Source organism: Bradysia coprophila, unplaced genomic scaffold (genome assembly GCF_014529535.1).
Source record: "Bradysia coprophila strain Holo2 unplaced genomic scaffold, BU_Bcop_v1 contig_24, whole genome shotgun sequence".
Taxonomy (NCBI): Eukaryota; Metazoa; Arthropoda; class Insecta; order Diptera; family Sciaridae; genus Bradysia; species Bradysia coprophila.
This window is the reverse complement of record NW_023503501.1, coordinates 537315-561300: the sequence shown is the minus strand read 5'-3', so window position 1 is coordinate 561300 and position 23986 is coordinate 537315. Positions and strand designations below refer to the sequence as shown.

The following is a 23986-nucleotide window of genomic DNA, read 5'->3' as shown; positions in this document are numbered from 1 at the left end:
TCAGCTGAAGCAAATTTCGGCTGAGATTCGCCCGCCCTTTCCTGTAATCAAAAAATTAAAAATTCTTTTAGTGGACAATGGTTTTAGGTTGGGCATGGGCTGGACATTTGGTCGAAAAACTTGGACAGTTGATTCAGTATGCACACTGCACACTCAGCTCTAAAAGAAACCAAAGAAATAATAAGGAAATAATAGAAGAAAATTGGATGAATTGAGATTCGAAAGAAATATATAATCGTCTGAACAACACTGATCCATATCACAAATTTAACGGCTAACCCGAAAATTAGCATACGAAAACCAACGAAAAGATAACAAAATTCAATCCTTGACATTTGAAAAATTATATCTACCTCCTCTGGTGGATCGAAATGCATTGTCAATTTAACGATCGAAACTAAATTAATATTCGCATTTATAGTTCGATATGTGGAATAAATTAACACTTTGGGCAATAACATGCTACACGATGAATGGATGCAACATCTGCATAAAGCCGATTGAAATGGGTACTTGAGCATTAAAAACGTTTTTGATTTATTGCGTATAGTAACAATGGTTTACCCGCTGTTTTATGGGCCTTTTCAGGTTGGTTTCTTAATCGTTTCTCCCTGTAGTTCACACTCGATTCTTATATTAGGATATTCAGCAAAGTTGGATGTGTATGCACAATCACTGTCGAAAACCAATTTTCAATATTTTGTATAGAGGTGACATGGTGCCGTTGACCAAATACCAGTATTTTTATGTCTGAACACTAAATTTGATGAACCATAATCATAAAAGAAGTCTGATCCTTTTCAAAAATATTATTATATTGTGTGTGAACGATGTGGTCGGACGGCATAAAGTGATGCGGCTGATTTCCAAATCGCTTAAATTGTGTATCAACATTGAGTCGTAAGTTACAATCATAAAAAAAAAAAAAAAAAATTAATTTACTTGCCTACGCATTTAGCAAATAATTAAACGAAATTAAATTTGAGTGCTTCAACTCATTTACTTCAATTTATCAATAAAAATAACCAATCACCACATTCAGTAGTTTTTGGATTAAATTAATTTATGTGCATATTGAACTTGGTAATAATTTCATTTCATTTATTTTTTTCGTTTACAGTTCTGCGAAATTAGAAAAGACGCGCATTTATTCAATTAATTTGCGCGCAATATTTTCGCGTTATTGTGCTTCAATGTTATTTCCTTTCTTTCTCATAATTCCGAAACGATCAATGCAGTGAAAAGTTAAATTGCTCGGTTAAATGAGTTGAAAATGAAATGATGAACTCATGTTACAGAAAGAGCCAGTGTACAGGAAAGGTCAGTGAAATTTAAACATGAATTTCCTTCAGATACTTTTCAGCTGCACTTTTATCACTACCACGAAAAACAGCTGAATGACATTCATGTCTCAATTTCACTGACGTCCCCTGTACCTTTTTCTTACTCTTTTGTAAATTTTAAGTGAGAATATGAGGTCTTGATGCTTTCGTTCGGTTCAATAGTATTTTACGTGCTACATGCGTCGAAAACCGTACTTTTCATGTTTGAAGCACGTCTTTCGACGCCATCAGCATATAATATATATTACACACTTGTCATGAAGAAGTCGAGGCTTGCTGACAACAACATAGACCAGGATTGTAATTTTTGAATTATTCTTCTACTTAAGTAACTTTGACATCCGAACACCGCGCGTATGTGATAAAATCCATTACATAACTGGGAATAAAAGTGAAAAGTCTCTTCGTGTGTTTATTGACCTCAGCTTCGCCTCGGATCAACAAAATTCACACGAAAACTCTACTTTTCATCTTTTTATACCTAGTCATGTAAATAACTATTACATAACAAGGGATCAAAATTGAAAATTGGGGTTTTTATGTGAATTTGGTTTATACGAGGCAAAGCCGAGGTCATTGAACACACGAAACAGATACTTTTCAACTTTTAATCCCTTCCGGGTATGTAAGGAATTGTTACATGTTCTCACATACACACATAGCTCACATACAAATGAAAAGTCTGAATTTTGGACTTTAAAAAAATCAAAATCTAATCTCTCTAGGCCCTAATGATTTGTTGTAAAACGAAAGTAATTCCCGTGGGAATTAAATTTTAATTCCAAAAAAGATTCCATCGTGCACTGTTCGCTCAAGTAGATTAAGATCTAGGTCGATATTTCTATCCGTGTATCCTGGCTAAATTTTGATAAATGAAAAATATCATCAACGACAACCATCTGAAGCTTATCCTGTCCGGCCGGCGCACAAGTCTGGGCGACAATTTTTTGAGTGTGTACTACAAGATTACCACCTATACATGTTTTCAAAAATGACTTGCAACAAAAAAAAAATGCGGAAGCTCCGAGGCACATTTCAAACTCTATACTGCAATCAGTGCACCACCCTAAAAGCGACCTACGACAATGTCTGCTAATAAATTGCTGTGCTGTTACATGATTTTTGAAAATGTTCTTTCCACAAATCATTTTATTGAATACACGAACAGCTGTACGATACACATACTAAATAGTGTAGCTTACGACAACACTCAGTTTACCATATCGACGAGAAGCTCCCATTCATTTGCCATGGACAAAAGATAAAAGCCGTACACAAATATGATATATCTGCTAAATTTATTTCTGGTTGTGTCTCAATGTTAGTTTAACTAAATATGCTGGCTCAAAGCTATCTTTTTCATTAATATTGTAAACATATATGAATGGATGGACATTATAAACATAACTTGATATTCGTTGTTTTTGCATTAGGTGTGTAAAAAGGCTAGAAATGAATGTTGTATACAATGTAATAAAACTTATATGTTATGAATGGTTCATTCACGATGTTCAGGTCAATGAAAATCTTTCACCCACGGATGTTTACACACACACACCGGTTTTTATTTTTTTTTATTTTTTGCCGCTGCTGTCGATGTATGCAAAAACAATATCATTCAGTAATAAATGGAGTTAAATTGATAGATAATAGAATTTGTACGGAATAAGTGCGAATATTTATATTGAGTTGGTGTCGTGGTATGACATCGTAAAATGAGCATTGGGTGTCGTATCAGAATGGATTGCAACGATACCTAACTGAACAGACTTTAATAAATTATACGAACGCGGATGTTTATTTTGATTTATTGTCTTCGTAAGTGCTAGTGGCTACTAAGGAAACTAAGGTTTGGGACTAGTAAGTAGTGGAAGTTAGGCAAGAGAGTGGGGAACAAGAGGATCTTTGATATGGGTTTCAGATTCTCAATTGAAAAAGCTTTCCAAACACTCTAATCTATCTGGGTATTGATTGAATAGAGTCTCAAATGCTAATCACACAGGTCTCCTCTGAGGTATCAGCAACCTTTTCCCGTTATTTATCAGCGAAAATAGTTAGTGTTGACTTAGGGGGTAACCAATGGAAAAAAAATCTGATCCAGCAAAAATTGTTGTTATGTGCTGGACTAGTGTAACGTTAACAACTTAATTCATAACAAGTATCTACATACCGACCCTATAGTTTTATATCGAGCCAACCTGAAAATCAATAAAACATTATCTCTTTGTCATTTCTCAAGAGCACACGTATTTTATTCAAGTTCCTAACCATGAACCCCTGGTGTTTTCTCACAGGTTATGGGCATTAGTTATTGCTTAAAAAAGGAATTTATGCTACTTGAGTGGAGTTAAAATAGTGAACGATTAGTTTTGTCAGTTTTTTCGTTCAAGTGCGTCGTGTATTGTAAAAGTTACGTATGTGCTGACTCATCATGGCATCCAGCACACAGTTTTTGCCCGCCATTGCTAAACTCATCGGTCGCGACAATTTTACCACATGGAAATTCGCAGTGCAGGCTTACCTAGAGCATGAAAATCTATGGAAATGCATAAAAGGAGACAAAGCTGATGAGGAAAAATTAACCAAAGCCAAATCAAAGTTAATTTTGCTGATAGATCCGATCAGCTGTAAGCATGTCCAAGATTGTAAAACTGCATCAGAAGTATGGGAGAAATTGAACACCAAGAATTCCACCCACCCACTTCCAAAAATTCAGTGGTTTTAGAAGTCATAAATGCAAACAAAATAATAAAAAATTAAATTGAAGTGGATCCAGGTCTGCCAAGTATTCCGCAACGCAACTATCCTAAAAATTCAATTTCCACTCTAAATTCCAAACTTTCCATTACTTATTTTCAGAATTTTCACAAACCTATTTAATTTTTGACGTACGTTTGTGCTGCCATTCCGTGGCAGACAAACAAAAATGTCGGTGTGTTGTAGTAGGTCACTCACCGTGTGACATATTGATCCTCATAACCACAACGTTTTCCTCATGAACACTTTTTGTCGATTATTCACGTTCAAACTATAAGTGATGAGGACTAACAGAAGTCCATCCATTGCCACCGCTAGTTAAAAATACTTCTGTTGCCCATAAGTTATACGTCATGTTGCGCAAAGTCTGTCTATTGTGTATGTTATAATATGTTATCGTTGTATGAGAATATAGATCATTGTCAATGTCGTTTGTGACGCCAAATAAGCTGCCATTTGCACAAAGCTAACCATAATGTCAAAAAAAATTTATATGAAGCTTTCATTTTTTGAGGTTAGCTTTGTGACTATTTGACATTGATATGTAGGACTCGCTAGTCCTTTTTTTTGCTTATTCAAATTTTATATCTTTTTTTGTTACGATAAGAATTAGCATATTACCAATTACCTGCAACTTTCCCATATCAATTTCGATGTGACATCATTCTCCATGATTTGCCATTCAGCCTCTTCTAGCTCCAATCCCTCAACAATAGTTACACACCCATTACAATTACAAAAAAATAATTATTATTTAACCGAAATTAAAACACTTTTTGTGGTCCAGAGTCTCCCATCTAGTTAATAAGAAATAATTAATTCATTTTGCGAAACATCTGGTGGTTATGATATAATTGACTGATCGTCGTTCAGATTTCTTCTATTTAGTATTATGAGGCTACTTACATGCTCATCGGCACATTTCTAAAGAATTTTTCACTTTGCACACTCTATCTCGCTCACATAAATGTTTATTACAAAATGATGAACAAAATCGTATTCAATTATATTTTGGAGACTAACTGGCACCGACAATGACACAATCCGAAGTCGATTTAATAATTTATTGTTGCGAGAGAAAAAAAAAACGGTTCTTGATGTCGATTCATTAACAACAACAAAAACGTTTGAATATGCTTTATACATTGGGAAATAATTTAGATTTAAGATGTGTCAAAGATAGTATTAGAACATCTCAATGTCAGTGTAAAGTCTCACTTTTTTTGAGTGCCTGTATAATTTCATCTTCATTCATGAACGGTTTTTTTTTCTAGAGATTAATTTAAGGCATCTTGATACCTGTACCTATTTACATTTTGCGAGATCAGCAGCAATAGTAAATAAGACAACTTTTATCAATCAATTAAGCTCACTTTAATCAATTTCTTCTTAAATTTCAGTTCTGTTTGAGTATATGATTTATTTGAAACAATCCCAACGAAATGGGGAAAACTTGATTTTCCTAAGCGGGAAGCCTTAGAGAGAAATCAATTTGCATCTGATGATGTTCCAAAAGTAAATATGTTATTCATTGAGTAGGACACTCTCTAACACTTAGAACGTTAAGTATATTTCTCTTTCGTTTCTTCACATAATACTTACAACATGAATACTAGGGCATCTCCACCATATTTATACTGTTATTCAGCAGACCACTTAACCAAAGACCCGTCACAATACTTAGTTTATATCTGAACCATTTACACTCAAAAATTTCTTACAAGAGAAACGATAAAACGACGTAGAAATTAAGACGAATCGACACAACACTGAATTATAGTCTAAATTTGTGCGAAAAAATGATAAAAATGCGACCATCGTTTTGTGTCAAGCAGTGTTGGCTTTAAGGAACATTGATAAGTGTTTGTTGTGATGTAGCATACAATGACAAAACTCAGAATTTGTACCAAGTTTAGTGAACTATTATCATATATGAAAGAGTGACTCTCATTCATTATGCTATTATGTTTTCTCGTAGTAGGTTACTTCACCACAGACGTTTATCATTTCTTACTCAAAGCAACACTCAACATTTCTTGACACAAGACGATGGTCTCCCTTTTTCCAGGAAGTTATCATTTTTTCGAACTTTAAGCTACAATTTAGTGTTGAAACGATTCGTCTTAAGAGCAATCTTCACATGGGTAAATTGTTGCCTACATTTGAGCGCAAAATTATTATTATTTTGATGATCATTTTGGACTCGCATTTTTTGGAAAAAGTATGAAAATCGTTTGGTGTTAAAATGGGGTAGCTTTGAGTAAAAAATTGAAATGTTAATAAAGATATAGGTCCGAGAAAACTGAAAATATATGAAAATGTTCGTGAAATATCGAGGTTTCTCGGACCTAGGTCCGTTGACATTTCAATTTTTTACTGTTAGCTAACACATTTTAACACCAAACGATGCACGTACTTTTTCCAAAAATGACTCGAGTCCAAAATTACCATCAAAACAATAACAGTTTTGCGCCAAAATGTAGGCAACAATTTAGCCATGTGTACATTACCCTTAACTTAAGCAATATTCAATTCAGATGGTTTAGAAAGTACTTACTAATCGTTCTGTTATCATGTTCATCCAATAAATTTAATTAATTTGATAGTCATCATAACTGAGTTTGTAGTTCAAATCGCTGCTCACAACACGCTTCATTGGAATTTCATTTAACAAAAATAAAATTAGCTGAGAAGAAATCACCTTCTTAGAGCTATAATCGCACTTACGTCGTTTTGCTCTTCATTTATATTTTAATAATGAAAAGTTGGAGGAGCTTCCATTATTTGATCGTAGAAGTTTACAAATCGCTTTCCCGTAAATTTTCCGCGAAAAATGGCAAAATTTGCAGCGTTAGGCTAAACCACAAAAACATAAAAAGCGCGGTATAGTTCGACTGTAGTCAAAAACCAGTTATTATCCCCACGCACTTCCAAAAACTATGACACAGAATTATCAAAGCCATTTCACCTTAATCGTCTGATGATCACCGACGACAATGCTGACCAAACAATTTCTATACTAAACACTACACAACCAGCAATCCAACCATAAACGATAAAAATCTGTTCAGGAAGGTGTTCCGTGTCGGGAACTTTGTTCAGATCGACATTGATAACTTTCGATTGGTTGTCCATTTCGTCATTGCTCCACTTTATCAATAGTCCCGCACTCTGCGTTCGGAGTGTTACGTCGTTAGCACATTCAATGAATGGAAAATTTTCGTTCACATAGAATGAATGCAACTTTTTCGTGAATGCTGTGGATTCACCAATGACACGATATCCTCGTACGCCCCACCGCCTCTGGCTTGCTATCAAAATTTTCGCCGCTTTATCCAATGTGAGAAATGATATAGAAGAGTTTCGCAAGTAAATTTCTCGATTCAAATCCGAAGTGTTCAATGTACGGATTTTGCGTCTCCAATCTCGTTGTTTAAATTGATCGTTCAGAATATTGAGGATTTCGTTTTCCCAGTATCCAGGTGGGACCAAAATTGGAATCGTAGACTGATACAGATCGTCAATTGAGTTGATTTGTTTATACATAGTTGGTCGAGTATGAAAGCTTTGGTTCATCGACGAAAGTCCATTTACCATGAAAAATCCGATGAACGTTAATGGGACGATGAGGGTAGCTTCAGCAGGTAACAGTTTCTGGTATCTAATGGCCAGGTTATCACCGATTAATAAGTTGATAACATCGACCGCACTACGGAAAATTTCGCGTTTATTGCGTCGAGTCACGGTCAGAAGTATTACGAGCAAGACTATTATGGCTGTAGACCAACCGTACATTCTGTCCGATGAAACTGTTTTCAAATAAGAACTGATGCTCGCAAATGGAATAGCTTCCGGTACGACAAACACAAATGTTGTCATCATAATCGGATACAAACTCAAGCCTGTCCAAGCTCCAATTTCGTTGTGCCAGTTAGTTAAGACTATATTCGACATTGCAATGATGTCGGTGTCGTTCAGTGCTTGTGAAGTAGCTTGCGTCGCATTCATAGCTCGGGAGAATATTTGTTGCATTTCCGTTGTTAAGGTCGTTACCACATATTGGGGTGGAAACAGAAGGGGGTGCAGCTGGAAGTTGACCTTTTTATCCGGAAAAATGTTTCCAACCGACTCGTTGCCACTTACGTTTATCACACGAAACTTCACGAACGGATCGAACTTGAAAATGTTCAACGGTTCAACGGAGTCATGTTGACTCGAAAACGTCGCAATAAAAATATTCGTCAAACCATGGTTCCAACACCAACGGAATAATTCCTGTAGCACCACATTGTCAGCAAACGGCCGTGAAATGAAGAACCCAATTTTCATATTTCGCTGCAGCCGATGCAATTGTATGAATCGAGCTGGTAGGCTCGAACTACCTTTCCCTTCGAGCGCACCACTTTCGACTACAATAATCATCAACGGATTCTTGCTATTGATTCTCGTCAATCTGTCCAATCCTTTAATTCCCTCGTCATAACTGAACTTAAAGCGGTATGAACTCATGGGTACAATGTCACATTGATTAACGGGATGTATAAATCGTCCCACATCTACCGATGAATCGACCAGAAATATGTTGTGGTCAAATTTGAAGAAATCGTTTAACCGATTGATGAGCACAATTTCCTGATGATGATATTGTAGTTGCACACACGGCGACAGAACATTTATGACGATGAAAATTTGATGGAAATTCATGTTCTAGTAGAAACTCCCAATCGACTGAATGGCTGTGCATTTCGTCGAATATAAATAAAAGCGAACGTGGCCTCAGAACGGATTAAATATTCTGTAATTTGTACGTTGATTACAGCTGGTGATAGCTCAACATAAGCAAAGTGGCAAGTTGAACATTCAAATCATAGTCCTCGTTTGAATGGTGCTGTGATTATGATGGGAAGTGCCTATTTACCGCTAAATACACTGTTTAGTTTGGTAGAATTATGAATCCCAACAAAAATCTCTTCGAGAAAAGTGTGACGCAGTCTTTGAAATACAATTTCTAAAATGAATGATATCGCTAGAGTTGACGCTTTCAGCTTCGTTACGCAAAAATTAAATTTTACACCCAATTAGTTCAAACAAGCTGGCTTAGTTTTTCTCATCATCTGCCAAATAATTTTTAACAAAAAAAAATTTGACTGGAAACAACCAAAATTTTACCAAAAAAATCTGCGTCGCAAAGTGGCAAATGTTCAGGAACAGACCAGCAAGAAAATTTATCTGCCACATGCGACGCAGATTTTTTTGGTAAAATTTTGGTTGTTACCAGTCTAAATTTTTTTTTTGTAAAAATTATTTGGCAGATGATGAGAAAACCTAAGCCAGCTTGTTTGAACTAATTGGGTGTAAAATTTAATTTTTGCGTAACGAAGCTGAAAGCGTCAACTCTAGCGATATCATTCATTTTAGAAATTGTATTTCAAAGACTGCGTCACACTTTTCTCGAAGAGATTTTTGTTGGGATATCAGTCGTTTTAGAAGTGTAGTCAACACTGCTTTTTATAACAGTTTACAGTTTTAATTCAAAAATTTTACGAAAATCGAAAATTTGACGAAATTCGAAAATTTGACGAAATTCGAAAATTTGACGAAATTCGAAAATTTGACGAAATTTGAAAATTTGACGAAATTCGAAAATTTGACGAAATTTAAAAATTTGACGAAATTTGACGAAATTTGAAAATTTGACGAAATTCGAAAATTTGACGAAATTTGAAAATTTGACGTAATTTGAAAATTTGACGAAATTTGCCGAAATTTGACGAAATTCGAAAATTTGACGAAATTTGACGAAATTCGAAAATTTGACGGAATTTGAAAATTTGACGAAAATCGAAAATTTGACGAAATTCCAAAATCTGACGAAATTCAGAAAATTTGACGAAAATCGAAAATTTGACGAAAGTAATTCTCTATCTGCCACCATTCAAGAAATATCTCCAAAATCCCATTTCCAACTTTCGACATTTTTCACATATGCCCCTATGTTCTACTCGTAAAACTCTGAGACTTTGCCGAAGAAAGTAACTCTCTATCTGTCACCATTCAAGAAATACCTCTAAAAACATAATTGACCCACCCATTTCCAACTTTCGACATTTTTCACATATGCCCCTCTGTTCTACTCGTAAAACTCTGAGACTTTGCCGAAGAAAGTAATTCTCTATCTCCCAAAAAAATATTAGTCCTTTCATCCTACGCTCGAGTAGCTCAAAATTTGGTCACTCTAATCACTCTAGCTCAAACGAATCTGACCCGATTTTTTTAATTATTTTTTTGTTCGAATCGTGTTACGAATACCTTTCATTTGATGGGTCGCACGCCTCTGTAGGTTTCAATACAGCTAAGCTACAGCCGAAAACGCGTTCCCGACCCTCGAAAACCACACTCAGAAACCACTTCGAGGCCAATAAAACAAAATTCTGGTTTTTCCTGGGGTAATGGCGTATCACATTTTCATTTTTATGCCCACCCTGAGGTTCCTGCAAAATTTCATGGAGATTGGCTGACTAGTTTCCGAGATCGACCGTCGATAGATAGATAGACAGATAGATAGAAACATACAGAGTAAGTTGAAAGATTTTGATTGTTTGGAAAACGTTAATTTGGTGCATTTTCTATCAAAATGACCAACTTCAAAACGATGTATCTCCGGCAATTTTAAAGCTACATAGTCGAGTAATAGCTCGTTTTGCTCGTATTTGAAGCGCGAATAAGATAGAATAGGATTTGTGGTGATACAGGCCAAAGGAAAGAAACTTAAATTCTCGCCTATATATAGTTGCGCGTCTCAAAAAAATTTCTTCGTTCTTTTTTGGAAGTTAGACTGCGTCAAGTCCTCCGCTATCGCTCCGGACATGATAATTAAAATGAAACCCATCCGGAATATTTTGATGTCTGCGAGATTGTACTACATTTTGATATACAATTTTGTGGGCGCAGGATCTCGGTAAACGATCAATAACTAGATGGCTTGTTGCTTATTTAGTGGGTATATATTTCGTCGCATTTATTCGCAGACATATTCATTGCCATTTCTTATATAACATTTATGCCACTCAGCATCATAATATGCAAAATTTGCAAACTTTAGATGCCTCTGTGGCCTGCGACCTCGCGTCATAATTACACGAGCCTAATAAAGTACTTCGCACTCGATGTCATAAATAACTATTATAACGAAGAGTGCAAAGGGTGCAAAGTACTTCTTTAGGCTCCAGAATCTTTCATCGTTAACAAAGCGATGCTATTGAGGCATCTCCATAATAATAGCAAGATTTCTTAAAACTCATTCAATTCAGCACATTTTTCGACTCGAAAATGACGTGAAGCTCAAGCTTTGAGTACAATTAATGGAATTTACTCATACTCACACAGATTGTTAGAACAGTTTGGTGAAGAAAATATTTTCAGTTTGTTTGGCATAAATCTTTATTGTAAGCAAAAATTTAACTAAAAATAAATAAATAAAAAATTTCCTATGTACAGTTACCGGATGGTAACAAAATATCTAGCTCCATCAGGATACCAAGCGTCAAAAATATCGCGTAAATAGTCAACAATGAGAATCCAACCTTTTTATTGAGACGATATTTTGCAATTGCTAATACGACATACAACAATATCGTTGCTACTAACAGCGACGCAATCGTATATTCAACGCCATAGGAATTTAAAACAATAAACGATTTATCAGTGGTACTCTGATAAATAAGGTTTCGTATGAGCCACGGAACGCCTAGCGACATTAATATGGCGAGTGAATTTGCACCCAATGAGTTTGATACGCCAATTCCGCTTTCGCCTGGAAATTGAACAATTAGACGTTGGAAAAGGTATCGGAGATATTATCTCTACCTTTACGAATCATCAAAACACTTGAAATTGCTTCGGGCATGCAACCTCCAGCAGCCAACAATGTTAATCCCATTACATTCTCGGGTATAGCAAAAGTGTAGCCTAAAGAAAATGTCATTTTGAATCGTTTCAAATTCGATGACGATCAACGAAAAACACTAACCAACAACGGTCATCATCCAAACTATAAGATACGAATTGATCCCAATCCAAACGATACATAGAACAAATGACAGTGGGTAGAGCTTTTTGTATGTTTTCGGACTCGGTATCGTAATCGTAAGAATAAATTTAATTGGCCACGTATATGTCCACCAAAACTTTTTCTGCCATCTCCCATTCGGGAATGACCACAGACTGTCTACATCCGTTGAATCGTCTACTGCATGGACTGATTGACAGCTTGATTCACCGTTGATGTAGTAAATCGGTTTTTCCTGATTTGAAGTATTATTGTTCTGGTCATACCTGGATGGTGTGTCATTGATTTCATTTGGTGATGGAAGCGGAAAGTCTGTAATTAATTCGAAATGACGATTACGATTTCTAAGAGCTGCATTCGAGTGCAGATATGGTCACAATGTCAAGAGTTGCAGTCGCAGGCTTTGATTGTAGTAATACACTTGAATTCACTATCTCATTTCAATTGAGTCAATCAACACGTTTTAAAAAATCTTATCGGCGAGAAGTGTGGAAATCGACTAAGTAGATAATATACAGAAGTATTGTACACCGAAAAAAATATATGAAATGAAAGTATCTCCCTGCTGTTTACAAAATATTCGTCGTATGTTCACCGGTTTACACTTACGCTTACGGTAAGAGATCTTTTTTATAGATTTTCTTAGGCGAAACAAAGGCCAATAAACTTTTAAATACATTAACATTACGCACATATATAGCTGTGCGGCTAGCATCAATTTTGAAATGTGCACGACAAACGTTTTTGAAACATTTTCCCGAATTTTCCTGCAATTTTCCCAAAAAAGAAAAGATTTTTTTTTGGGAAAATGTTGGAAAATATGTGAAAATTCAAGAAAAGATTGGAAAATGATTACCTCAAAAATAGTCCCTGCAAATTTCAGAAATTTCCACTCTTTTAGCCCTACATTCTTATTTAACTTAAATCAGCTTCCTATTGTTGTTCAATGAATGGATCTAAATTGTTGTTTAAAAGTTAAGTACTTACCATAGCTTTTACGACAGCTGCTTCTTCCGGCAAAGAGTCCAGTAACGAAATTCCTAATTCGAGTATTTTGAAACAAAATCACAAAATACGTGAAGTACAAGATGACCAGCACGATCGATTCGTACAAAGTTATTTTGGAATCCCATGCAAATAAAATGAGAACCAACAGATGAACGGAATACAATACCGAATCTCTTGTAATGGGCCACCACTCTAATTTCACTACCTATTTGGAGAAAGCAACGTTAATGTCAACGTACATCGAGATTATTCTACGAAGTTCTAACAGAAACTGAAGCTATCCCTGCAACGGCTGCAACGCCGAGCGTATTAAACATCAGAGATCCAATTATTGTACCCACTCCCATGTCAGAATCCATGACGAATGTACTGATGACATTGGTAAAAAATTCAGGGGTTGTAGTTGCTGTTATTTAGACAATCGTGTCAGAACACTCTTTTTTATTACACATGACTGTTACATACCTGTAGCCATGAAAGTAGCGGCAGCAACATCCTTTGAATTACAGAGTTACACAAGGACAAGTTAGATAAGTTGTTGTAATTACCTTTGATATATTAAGATCACTACAAATACATTCCACAGACGGCAAAAAGTAGTCATTACATACGACTGCTAACAGTGTGAAAAAGTACATTGCCCCCAGTAAATGTAGGACAATAAAACCATTGAGTCGTTGTTCATCTAAAATCAGGAAGCAATTAACTTTCGTTTCAAAATCGAACATTCCTGAGCTTTAAACTTACTAGTGAAAATATCGTCTGGAAATTCATCGATAGACGAGTTGACCATACATTCTGGACTTTGATTTTGATTTTTAGCAAATCGTTCATGGAGTGCAGTAATTAAATGAATGTGATTGGCACTAGTTTCTGTGTCTGAATGGTTGACTGATGTTTCTAAATAGTTTCGGAAGATGAAAATTTTTTGGATTCGTCTTCCATCCACTACACATTGGAGGCACACTTACGTTTGTCAGCAATGTCTGCATACATAATCTCATCGGAAACAACATTTTGAGCAGTCCATAAGGTCATCCAAAGAAGAATTATTATTTTTACCATTCTGTTATGATAAACAGATTTTCTTTCTTTTTTTAAATTGTAAACGAGCAGCTATTTCAATAATCCCTTAACATTGTTGTATAGAGACTGAATAGGAACGAACACTTGATAGCAAAAAAATTTATTAACCGTAGCTCGTGCACCGAATGCATCCCTAGCTAAACGTACTATACAAACAATGTGTCGGTTATTGCACGACTTCGAGTTTAATGCAGTAAGAACGAAAAATTGTTAGACAAAAACTATTACAAAATATACACATCACAGGTTTTATAGTTCATACACTTCAAGTTGAATCGGCTGCAACAATTGAATTATCATTATTGAGTCGAAAAAAAATCAAGAAATCTCACGGTAGCAATTTGTAAAACGTTTTCAGCAATTCGGAATTGGATAAGTAACTGAATGTACTTCGTTGTGAATTACAGAGAACTATATTCTTCAGATGGAAACCGTTCTTGTTGAAAATTCAATCAAAATTGAAAATCAATTGTAAGCCAATTGAAGCTCAAGGTGTAAAAGTGAGAAGTCGGCTGATATGTAGAGGGGGCATCTTGATACACACTACAATTGTCATAAATGGATGTTTGAAACGTGAAAACAATAGCAATCAGAACAATAATGCGATTACAATTTATTGCATTGATAAAGGTGAAAATTTGTCACTACTCAAATATGAATGCCTTGGAAGTACCTACTAGCTTGTGAAGCACGATACGTTGGTGTTGTTCCGATTAGTAGCATAGATAACGTTTTTTGGTCAATTAGGAATTTTAACGGTCAATTCAAATTTTTTGCACCTTTAATCTCGTATCGCTTTTTCCAAATTATTTTTATTAGTTTTAAAGCTCGTTATTGTGTAATCCATTGACAAACGCATCGACTGGCTTACAATCTTGATTTATCTGCTATCTTTCATCAAAGTTTTCGTTTATTTAATGACGATGTGAACATCTTATCAAGCACAAACAGATGCATCGACTCACTTACGATTTTGATTTAACTAAGTCGCATCCGACCATTCGACAGTTGAAATTGTAATTGATGGTTTAGTGCACGTTCATGAACCTCATAGGACTGTGAAGAAGCTGGTGGACTACAATGCGGACGTTTTACGGCAGAAATTGAGTGAGTTCGACTGGGAGATAGACCACAATTCGACCTTAAACACACAAACCAACATTCTGAGCGAAAGAATCCGAACGGCATTACAAATGTTTGTGAAAGATGTCAAAGTGAAAAATCGCAACTGCAACAAATGGTTTGATAAAGAACTGAATATGCTGAGGTTGATTAAAGAGCATCATTACGCATTGGCTGTGATGGATACGACGTACCAAAATTGGAAGAAATACCGTCTAGCGAGAAACAAGTAGGGTACGGACCCCAGTATTCGGCATAGTTTAGAATATCGGCCACAACAATGGGTTTCATTGGGTTTCATTGTTCTAAACAATAGATGGCCGATATTCTAAACTATGCCGAATACTGGGGTCCGTACCCTATCAATCCGTTATTCGTGAGAAAAAACGACATTACATCGAAAACAAGTTACACAATGCAAAAGGCGATTCGAAAGAGACATGGAAAATTTTGAAATCTCTGCTTAACGGAAAAGGTAATAGAGAGATTAGTGAGATAACCATCAACGGCAGGAACATCAACGATAGTGAAGAAATTGCAGAGAAGATGAACGAATATTACGTAAGCAGTATAGTCAACATTAACAAGAGTATCGGCATAAGTGGCACTACAGAGACCCCACTTGTTAGTGCTACAGCGACGTTCGAATTCAGTCCAGTCGACATTCAATACCTAAAAGTATGCCTCATGGAGATGAAAAACAAAAAAGACACTGATTATATAAGTCCAGGTATTTTGATTGATGCATGGCCAATTATTGCCACAACAGTGTGCCGAATTGTTAATCAATCGCTTGAAGACTGTATGCCTGATGATTTGAAGACAGCGACTGTGGCTCCAGTTCCCAAAGTGAATCGACCAAAGAATCCAGAAGACTATCGCCCAATCAATATGCTTCCCACATTGGAAAAACTGATTGAGACTGTGGTGAAAAATCAGATAATCGCCTACATTGAGGAAAACGATCTGTTATCCATATTTCAATCAGGCTACCGTGAGTGTCATTCATGTGAAACAGCGTTGAATTTAGTTCTCACTAAGTGGAGTGATATACGAGGGGATGGAGATGACATTTTGGCGGTATTCCTAGACCTAAAACGTGCATTTGAAACCATAGACAGGAAGAGATTGCTTGCTAAATTGAGTTCGTTCGGTTTTTCACGCTCAGTAATCAAATGGTTTGAAGGTTATCTAAAGGAGCGTAGTCAACAAACCAGAGTGAACGGCTACACTTCGAGTAAAATGCAAAATGACCTTGGAGTACCACAAGGATCGGTTCTGGGAGCCATTTTGTTTATTTTATACATCAACGATATGCCATCACAGCTACGCAGTGCCTTTATAAACTTGTTCGCAGACGACACTCTAATCTACATTCACGGCAAGAATTTGGATGTGATGCGTGATCAGATGAACAGTGAATTACAAAGAATAAATCAGTGGTTACGACTGAATAAACTTAAGCTCAACGTCAGCAAGACGAAAATGATGTTGATCAGAGGATCATCGACACGTACAGCTATGAACTCAATCATGGTGGATGATGAAGTAATCGAAGTGGTTCAAGAATTCAAATATCTGGGAGTGATCATAGACAACAGACTTACATTCAAGGCTAATGTCGATTATGTGTGCAAAAAAGTGTCGAAGAAGGTGGGAGTACTGTCACGGCTGGCTAAGTATATCACCATGGGTGCCAGAATCAGTATTTACAAATCAATAATCGCCCCACATTTCGATTATTGTGCAACGATACTTTACCTTTGTGACGAGACATCATTCAACCGGATGCAAGTGCTTCAAAACCGTGCAATGAGATCTATCTTAATGTGCAAAAAACTTACACCTACACGGACAATGCTTGATTCACTGAACCTGTTGAATGTAAAGCAAAGAGTGCACGAAACGACATTGAAATTCATCCACAAGCTCAAATTTGGTGTCCTACCCAATTATCTGTGCAATATGGTTACATTCAACAGTGATATCCATCACTTCCCAACGAGGTCAAACCGCAACTTCTGGTTCACTTGCAAAAGGAGCGCGAAGGCACGTAATTCTGTTTTCCATAAAGGGCTCATTGAATTCAATTCATTGCCGAGTGAAGTGAGGAACGAAGCGAATAGTGGAGTTTTTAAGAGTAAATTGAGAAGTTTTTTAAAGGACGTCAGCATAAATTTGTGATTTTTATTTATTCGGAGACGAAAGTTGGTTATAAATTGATTTGAAGTATGACTTGTGCTGTATTGTAGTCCTTTTTCTGTGAATTTGTAAATTGTATTTATAATAGCTAGTTGCTAAATAAATGATTATCTTATCTTATACACAGATAATAAGCTTTTCTATAAATAAACGGCACGATAGAAAATTGAACGGTTGTTTCCCGATTACCAATGAACAGATTAGACACTTAGATACTAATATTTGATCATTATCTTTAGTCTTATCATTCGGAAGACATGTGATACCGATTTCCGAGTAATTTAAACTGTCGATACAAGTTTGATGCAGGTTGCCCATAAAACATTATTAGGTTGATTTTCTTGATGTATGACTTGAAACTTCAATTGCACTTCTGCATCCTAGTTTCTCCACCAGTATAATAGAGACCGAACGGCTTAACCGTTGTGAGATGTCAGGGGGTAGCTAGGGTATTTCTTATCAAACTTGTGGTATCTTTCGTTTCTAGTTTAGAGTGTTACAAAATATTGCCAGCAGTAGACTCTAAACAAATTTGTCAGAAAATTTTCCGATCCATTTTAATCCTTCGAAAATTCGCATAAGATTGGATTGGTAAGAGAGGCATGGATTTGGATATATCTTCTTTTTAGCTCTAACCAACGCTATCTTATTGAAATTTTCAATTTGAAAACTTACACGAATTCTCGTAGGCGTAAAATGAATCGGAAGATTTTGAGACAAATATTGATTTCGCAATTCAAAATTAGAGTTCTGAGGAAATTATTATTGCGCGAACGAATTGCGAATTAATTGCGACGGCTCTCTTTTCTCTCAATTTATTACATCTGTCAACATACTGCCAACATAATATTTTTGACTTCTACCCGGTCTGTAGTGTTTAACGAAATAATTAAAATTCAAGGAAACATGGCAGAACTCTTGAAAAAAGTAAGCAAAAAGCACGCCTCAGATGAAGTGAGGTCTTACGCATTGTACGCATATTTTTTTTGGGGCGAAGTAAAACCCAGATTTCGATAACGTACCACAAAACCGTCTCGACGATTACAAATTGGATTTCATTTTATGAAAACACCCGTCTACTGGTACGACCGGCAAGAGTTGGTATCCCGAGAAAATTTGATGAAAATAAACGACAATGGCTGCTGAATCTGTACCACGAAAATCCAGTGCTTTACCTTGATGAGGCGAAACACCTCTTCCAGATGCAGTTCAACATCTCCATTTCGACATCGCATATTTGCCGGATCTTGCACGATAACAACATGACATGGAAAACACTGGAAAGACGGGCGATACAAATTAGAGAATCTGAGATATTCAAATTCATGACTGAACTGGATTCATTGGTTTGGGATTACAGCAATTTGGTTTTTCTCGATGAGGTGTCTATCGACAATCAAGGCCTTCTACGGACAAAAGGGTACGGAGTCGTCGGCGAAAAACTGATATATCGAGGCGAATTCAGCCGGAAACCACGAATGTCTATGTTGGCGTTTTTGGGACAAGATGGTATCTTGGATACATACGTGACTGAAGGAACATTCAACCGACTGAAGTATTTTGACAATTGCAAGGACTTCGCGCTTTCTGGAATGTGTCAAAAGTATCCTGGCAACAACTCGGTGTGGATAATGGATGGTGCAAAAATTCACTGTCATCCGAGTAGTATTCGCTACTTCCGGTCGATTGGAATAATACCTATATTCCTGCCTGCGTACACACCGTTTTTCAATCCAATTGAGTACGTGTTCGGCTACGTTAAAAAACACCTCAAACGGAAGAATGCTGGAAGCAAAAACAATATGGAAGTGCTGGTGAATGAGGAGTTTACAAAAATGAGAACGTTTCCTTGCACCAAAATCTTCAAAAAGTGTGGGTACGTGATGAATGGAAAGTTTGATCCAGAAGTTGCATACCAGCAAGATCCGAAAAACTACGGATTCAGAAGTGGTTCAACCAAGGGAATGGTATAAATTGAGCTGCAGCGTCCTCCGATCCTCATTTCAATTTTAGTCTTCGAATGATTTGTTTTTCAAAAAAATTTATTCAATTTACAGTTCTGCTTACAGCATTGTTTGTAATATTCAGTCTTTGCTTTGCGTCGAAATAAAGGAACGTTTAATGATCACAATCAGCAATGTCATTGATCTGGTTTTCTTCCTCCACGCTGACTGCAGTCACTTCAACTTGCAGCTGGCTACCCATTGCATCCACTAATTGGCCGTTGGCAGCTAGCATGTCTTCTGTGGATTTCAATCGCACCTCGTAAAGCTCAAACGCTCGAAAGACGGTTTCCTTTATCTTCTCAAACTCTTGTCGTAGAGTTTTGACATTCTCTGAATATAGATCGTTCAAATTGCCAGCTATTCGGAGACCATGTTGTGTTGAGCGCATTCGTTCGCTTTCACTCGTCGGGACTGAACGAAACAAATGAACCAAGCTGACAGGTGGGAGCTCATTTGTCATCGCTTCGTGCCGGTTCGCTGGAGCTGAGTGGATAGCATTCGCCCACATCGTCCATGACGACATATTTCCAGATAGATAGCTGCCATGTATTTCCTTTAGCTTTTTGGCTAATTCGGTTAACATGACAGTACTGTGAGCCCCAGCTCTGTCGCGATCGGCTGGTTGCAGAATCGCGGCTGTCATTTTTTGATGTATCGGTTTAGACGACACCGATTTGCCGTATACATGCGCCATCACGTGAACATTTTTATCTCGGAATTTTCTGAGCATATCAGTGGTCAGCTGATCCACCGAATAGACTTTTCGTGCGGTCTTGTCGTGGAAGATAACAAACTTGCCGATTTCGTCACGGTCCGGGATTTCTTTTTCAGCGAATCGAAAACTTTCACCTTCCACTATCACTTCACGTTTTATCCACGGGCTAACTTTGTCCCAAATGACGTCCAGGACTTCTTTACAAGTATCACCGCCAACCACCTCCTCAATATCTGACGAATTCCTTCTGCTGATAAATGGCATTGAAACGGAACAAAGCGCCCGTGTAATCGGCTTGATATTCGATCTCCATTCTTTCGCTCTGCTAAAAGAGATATTTTGTAATTGTGTACAATTGTGTGTTCTTAAAATATTTGCTTTTCCAACCTTTTCAATTTCAATTAAACAAATTTGCTCGCAATAACGGAAAGTTTGAAATCAAAACACATGCACTGCTAATTCTAAGAAATGACAAACATATTCGTAGTAGAAATGTCAGACATTTTTGGTTATGTACCATTTTATTTTAAGTGTTGCCACCATTAGAGAATATGTAAACGCAAAAAATTGAGAGAATTCAAAAAGTATAAATTTGAGTGCAAGTCACAATACTGTAAACTAGAAAAACAATCAATAGATTCCAGACAAATCATTGACTCTCCATACAGGCCACTACCCTAATTACATATTAACCGTTAATTTACATATAAGTTGTCGTTATTAAATCATTAAATTCGTAGTCTCAAAAGGAGACTAGTGCGAAAATCAAAGAAAATAAAAAATTAAAGAGAAAAAATTCTTACATCCATTGATCAAACTGTAACTTTTAAATCTCATAGAAAGACTTAACTCGGTTCTTAAACACAGAAAAATTCGGTTCCAGTATGTCAATCGAAGAATAGTATTCATTGTGGTTGCTCTGAAGTCTATACATAGGGGAATTGCGCTGAATGTTTGATTTTTTGTTGAACGGTAGGTAAAAAGTTTGCTGGTCGCGGGTGACTCGAGATGGGCGATTAAAGTTGAATGCAGAGCTCAGGGTTGAGTCGATGTTACCGTGAACCAGTTTATGGAGTTTATGGAGTATAAGAATAAAAGTGGATGATGAGCTTTTAATGTAGGCTTTAAATGTACGACATCAAGGTACTTGAAGCATGAGTGAAACTCTAAATAGGATACTGCAACTGAAGAGTCTGTCAAAGAACTGTAAGAAACGATTTCTTGGAAAATAGTAGGTACTCTATTTAACGACTGTCGACTTTTGCTTGGAAGTCCGTTCATGCCATTGTTTATGATTAAGATGACAAACTAAAAATGATATCTTGTTCATAAACCTAATTAATCTAGTGATTTATATGGTGAGGTGTATTTTCAATGATATAATTAAGTCGTTCAGACATTCGTAAATCACAGCAATCCAATGTGACATATCTTAACAATGGACAGAGAAACCGATTATATAAAAAAAACATTCGCCGGACTAAGTAAAAGTGAACCGTTTTTTATAAGTGAATAAACTCTCCTACAGCTACAGGTAGTAGAAAAGCAGTAGCGTTTTGAACACTACAGTAATAGTAGATTACGTTGGATGCTGCAAAAGTAATTCATTACACAAGGACACAATTTTGTGATACGAGCAAACTCACGAGTAAGTTTTTGAGCAACAAGCTTCGGTAACTGTTTTCGAGGCAAGTGTAGAGTTTGCTTATCCGAGCCGAAGGCGAGGTATGCAACTACACTTGTCGAGAAAACAGTTACCGAAGCTTGTTGCTCAAAAACACGAGTGAGTTTGCGAGTTCTACAAAATTGTGTCCGAGAGCAATGAATTACGTCGCAGCATCCAACGTATTCTGGTTTATTGCCTGCTCATGCGAAAATTGACTATTACGCGGCTGTTCTGCAGAAATTCTACATAAATTCAGTATCTCAATAAACCAACACCAACAAAACAAAAATAAATCTGTTCTTCCGATAAAACGTTTACAAACAAATCTAATGTACTGACGAAATCGGCTCACACGCTACACGTCTACTAAAAAATTGATCCCGAAAAATGCACTCATGTTACATTAGTATTGTCGCAACAGGAGTTACAATTGCGTTGGTGACATGTTGACATTCAATAGTTTTTCGCAGTTATAGTATCGATGAAGACGCATTGTTTGTGCAATTATTTTGTTAGTCCTTTTTGATGTTTTCAAAAAAATGTGCAACAAAGTGTAGTGTTTGTACTATAAGCAAAAGCAATTAGTGTTACAAGTGGAAAATACAACGAAATGTGTGGCCATAAAGTGTTACTTCGGAACATCAAAATTATTGTTACAATAAATATGACCGACAATTTTGTGTTGCAAATTCTTCTAAAAGTATGTTGTAACCAGATTACTTGCGTAACAAGTTTTTCTGAAATAACTGTGTTCATCGATCAATATTTTTATCAAAAAAATGTTATTTTAGCGATATTTCTTACATTCTTTTTCGATCGATTCATTCAACAAAAAGATAAAATGAAAGCAAGGCAAATTTTACTTGGGAGAACTGTCAACTTGAAATAAACCCAAAATATCCCTAGTGTAATGGATCACTTTCGCAGGGGGTAAACAGCCGTGTAATAGTCAATTTTCGCATGGGGCAGGCAATAAAACAATTTTTTGCTCAAAATAAAGAGTGTCATTGATTAAAAATAGAAAAATAGAAAAGAAAAATTTGGCTCATCTTTTGGTATCTACGTCCTTAGAACACTTCACCTTACCTTTTCCATAGATCCTGAAAATATATCGTTGAAATTGAAACTTCATTTACGGTATTTCTTACGCGCCCCATCTGAAAGTTAACCTAGTTGTAATAGCGAAAATGATCCATTACAAAAGTGTACTATTTTCGGTTCACTTCTTTTCATCCTATATGGATCAACTTTTGCATTAGACAGGTGCTAATTCAGAATATATATTGAATGCTGCTACGTGTACTCCATTACTTCGGAGCTCGGAAGTAACTTTGTGATACTCGCAAACTCATTTGCATTTTGAGCAACTTGCTACGGGTAATGAATTTCGACAACTGTAATTGTATACCGAAGATCTTTGCTCCACAGTCCACAACACACTTGTGAGTCTGCTTTTATCACAAAATGAAGGCGTGTGGCGTATCTATTACTGGTATGAATTTCGCTACCGTTATGAAATTCGTATGAAGCAGTGTGCAGACCAGTCTGAAGTTGGTTTGTAAGTGGCTCACTTGGGAGGCTCTTCAATCTTCATATCTATGTTCAGTTCACACACTTCACACATACACCATACTACGCATTCAAAGAAGCAGAAATCCAGATAACCTTTGTTCAACCGTGGGTGGTGGCATTTCAAACGTCCATGAAGAGGATCTATTATAAGTTTCAACTCAACATATGGCAACTATCCATATTACTTCTCGAAATTTTATAAAATTCACAAGAATTTCATCGGGAGTCTTCTGTTGTTCTGTAAAATTTCATTGAATTTTGTGAAATTTTGAGAAGTCACGTGGATAGATGCTAGAATTAGCCATATACTTTCCAAGCAAAAGCCGTGCTTTCAGTTGCTAAATTTTTGGCGGAAATCGAAGAGGATTTCAACGTTCTTATCGCATTTTTGTGTATCACAGGAGACAGACAGAAGGGAATGACAATAAAAAGCGACGCATC

General features: G+C 36.4%; 1 protein-coding gene across 2 annotated transcripts; it reads right to left on the bottom strand.

The window, feature by feature from the left end:
• Window positions 1-11528: 11528 nt before the first annotated feature.
• Window positions 11529-15214, bottom strand: LOC119077611 (sodium/potassium/calcium exchanger 4-like). 2 transcript variants are annotated; one of them, XM_037184827.1, is made up of 10 exons: window positions 15134-15214; window positions 14148-14408; window positions 13924-14076; window positions 13725-13861; window positions 13642-13672; window positions 13443-13582; window positions 13156-13381; window positions 12130-12480; window positions 11967-12068; window positions 11529-11913 (listed from the first exon to the last, which is right to left on the bottom strand). In XM_037184827.1, exons 2-10 carry the CDS (start codon window positions 14239-14241, stop codon window positions 11588-11590), a joined length of 1560 nt encoding a protein of 519 aa, XP_037040722.1. In that variant the 5' UTR covers window positions 14242-14408; window positions 15134-15214; the 3' UTR covers window positions 11529-11587. The 2 variants fall into 2 exon arrangements, with proteins under 2 accessions (XP_037040722.1, XP_037040723.1); XM_037184828.1 differs by lacking the exon at window positions 15134-15214 and having other exon boundaries at window positions 14148-14851.
• Window positions 15215-23986: the final 8772 nt, after the last annotated feature.

Coding starts and splice junctions, on each gene's coding strand:
- LOC119077611 (XM_037184827.1), bottom strand. CDS start 14,241: ATGGTAAAAATAATAATTCTTCTTTGGATGACCTTATGGACTGCTCAA. Junction 13,673..13,724: donor GTGATCTTAATATATCAAAG/GTAATTACAACA, acceptor TGTAATTCAAAG/GATGTTGCTGCCGCTACTTT. Junction 11,914..11,966: donor TGTTTTGATGATTCGTAAAG/GTAGAGATAATA, acceptor TTCAATTTCCAG/GCGAAAGCGGAATTGGCGTA.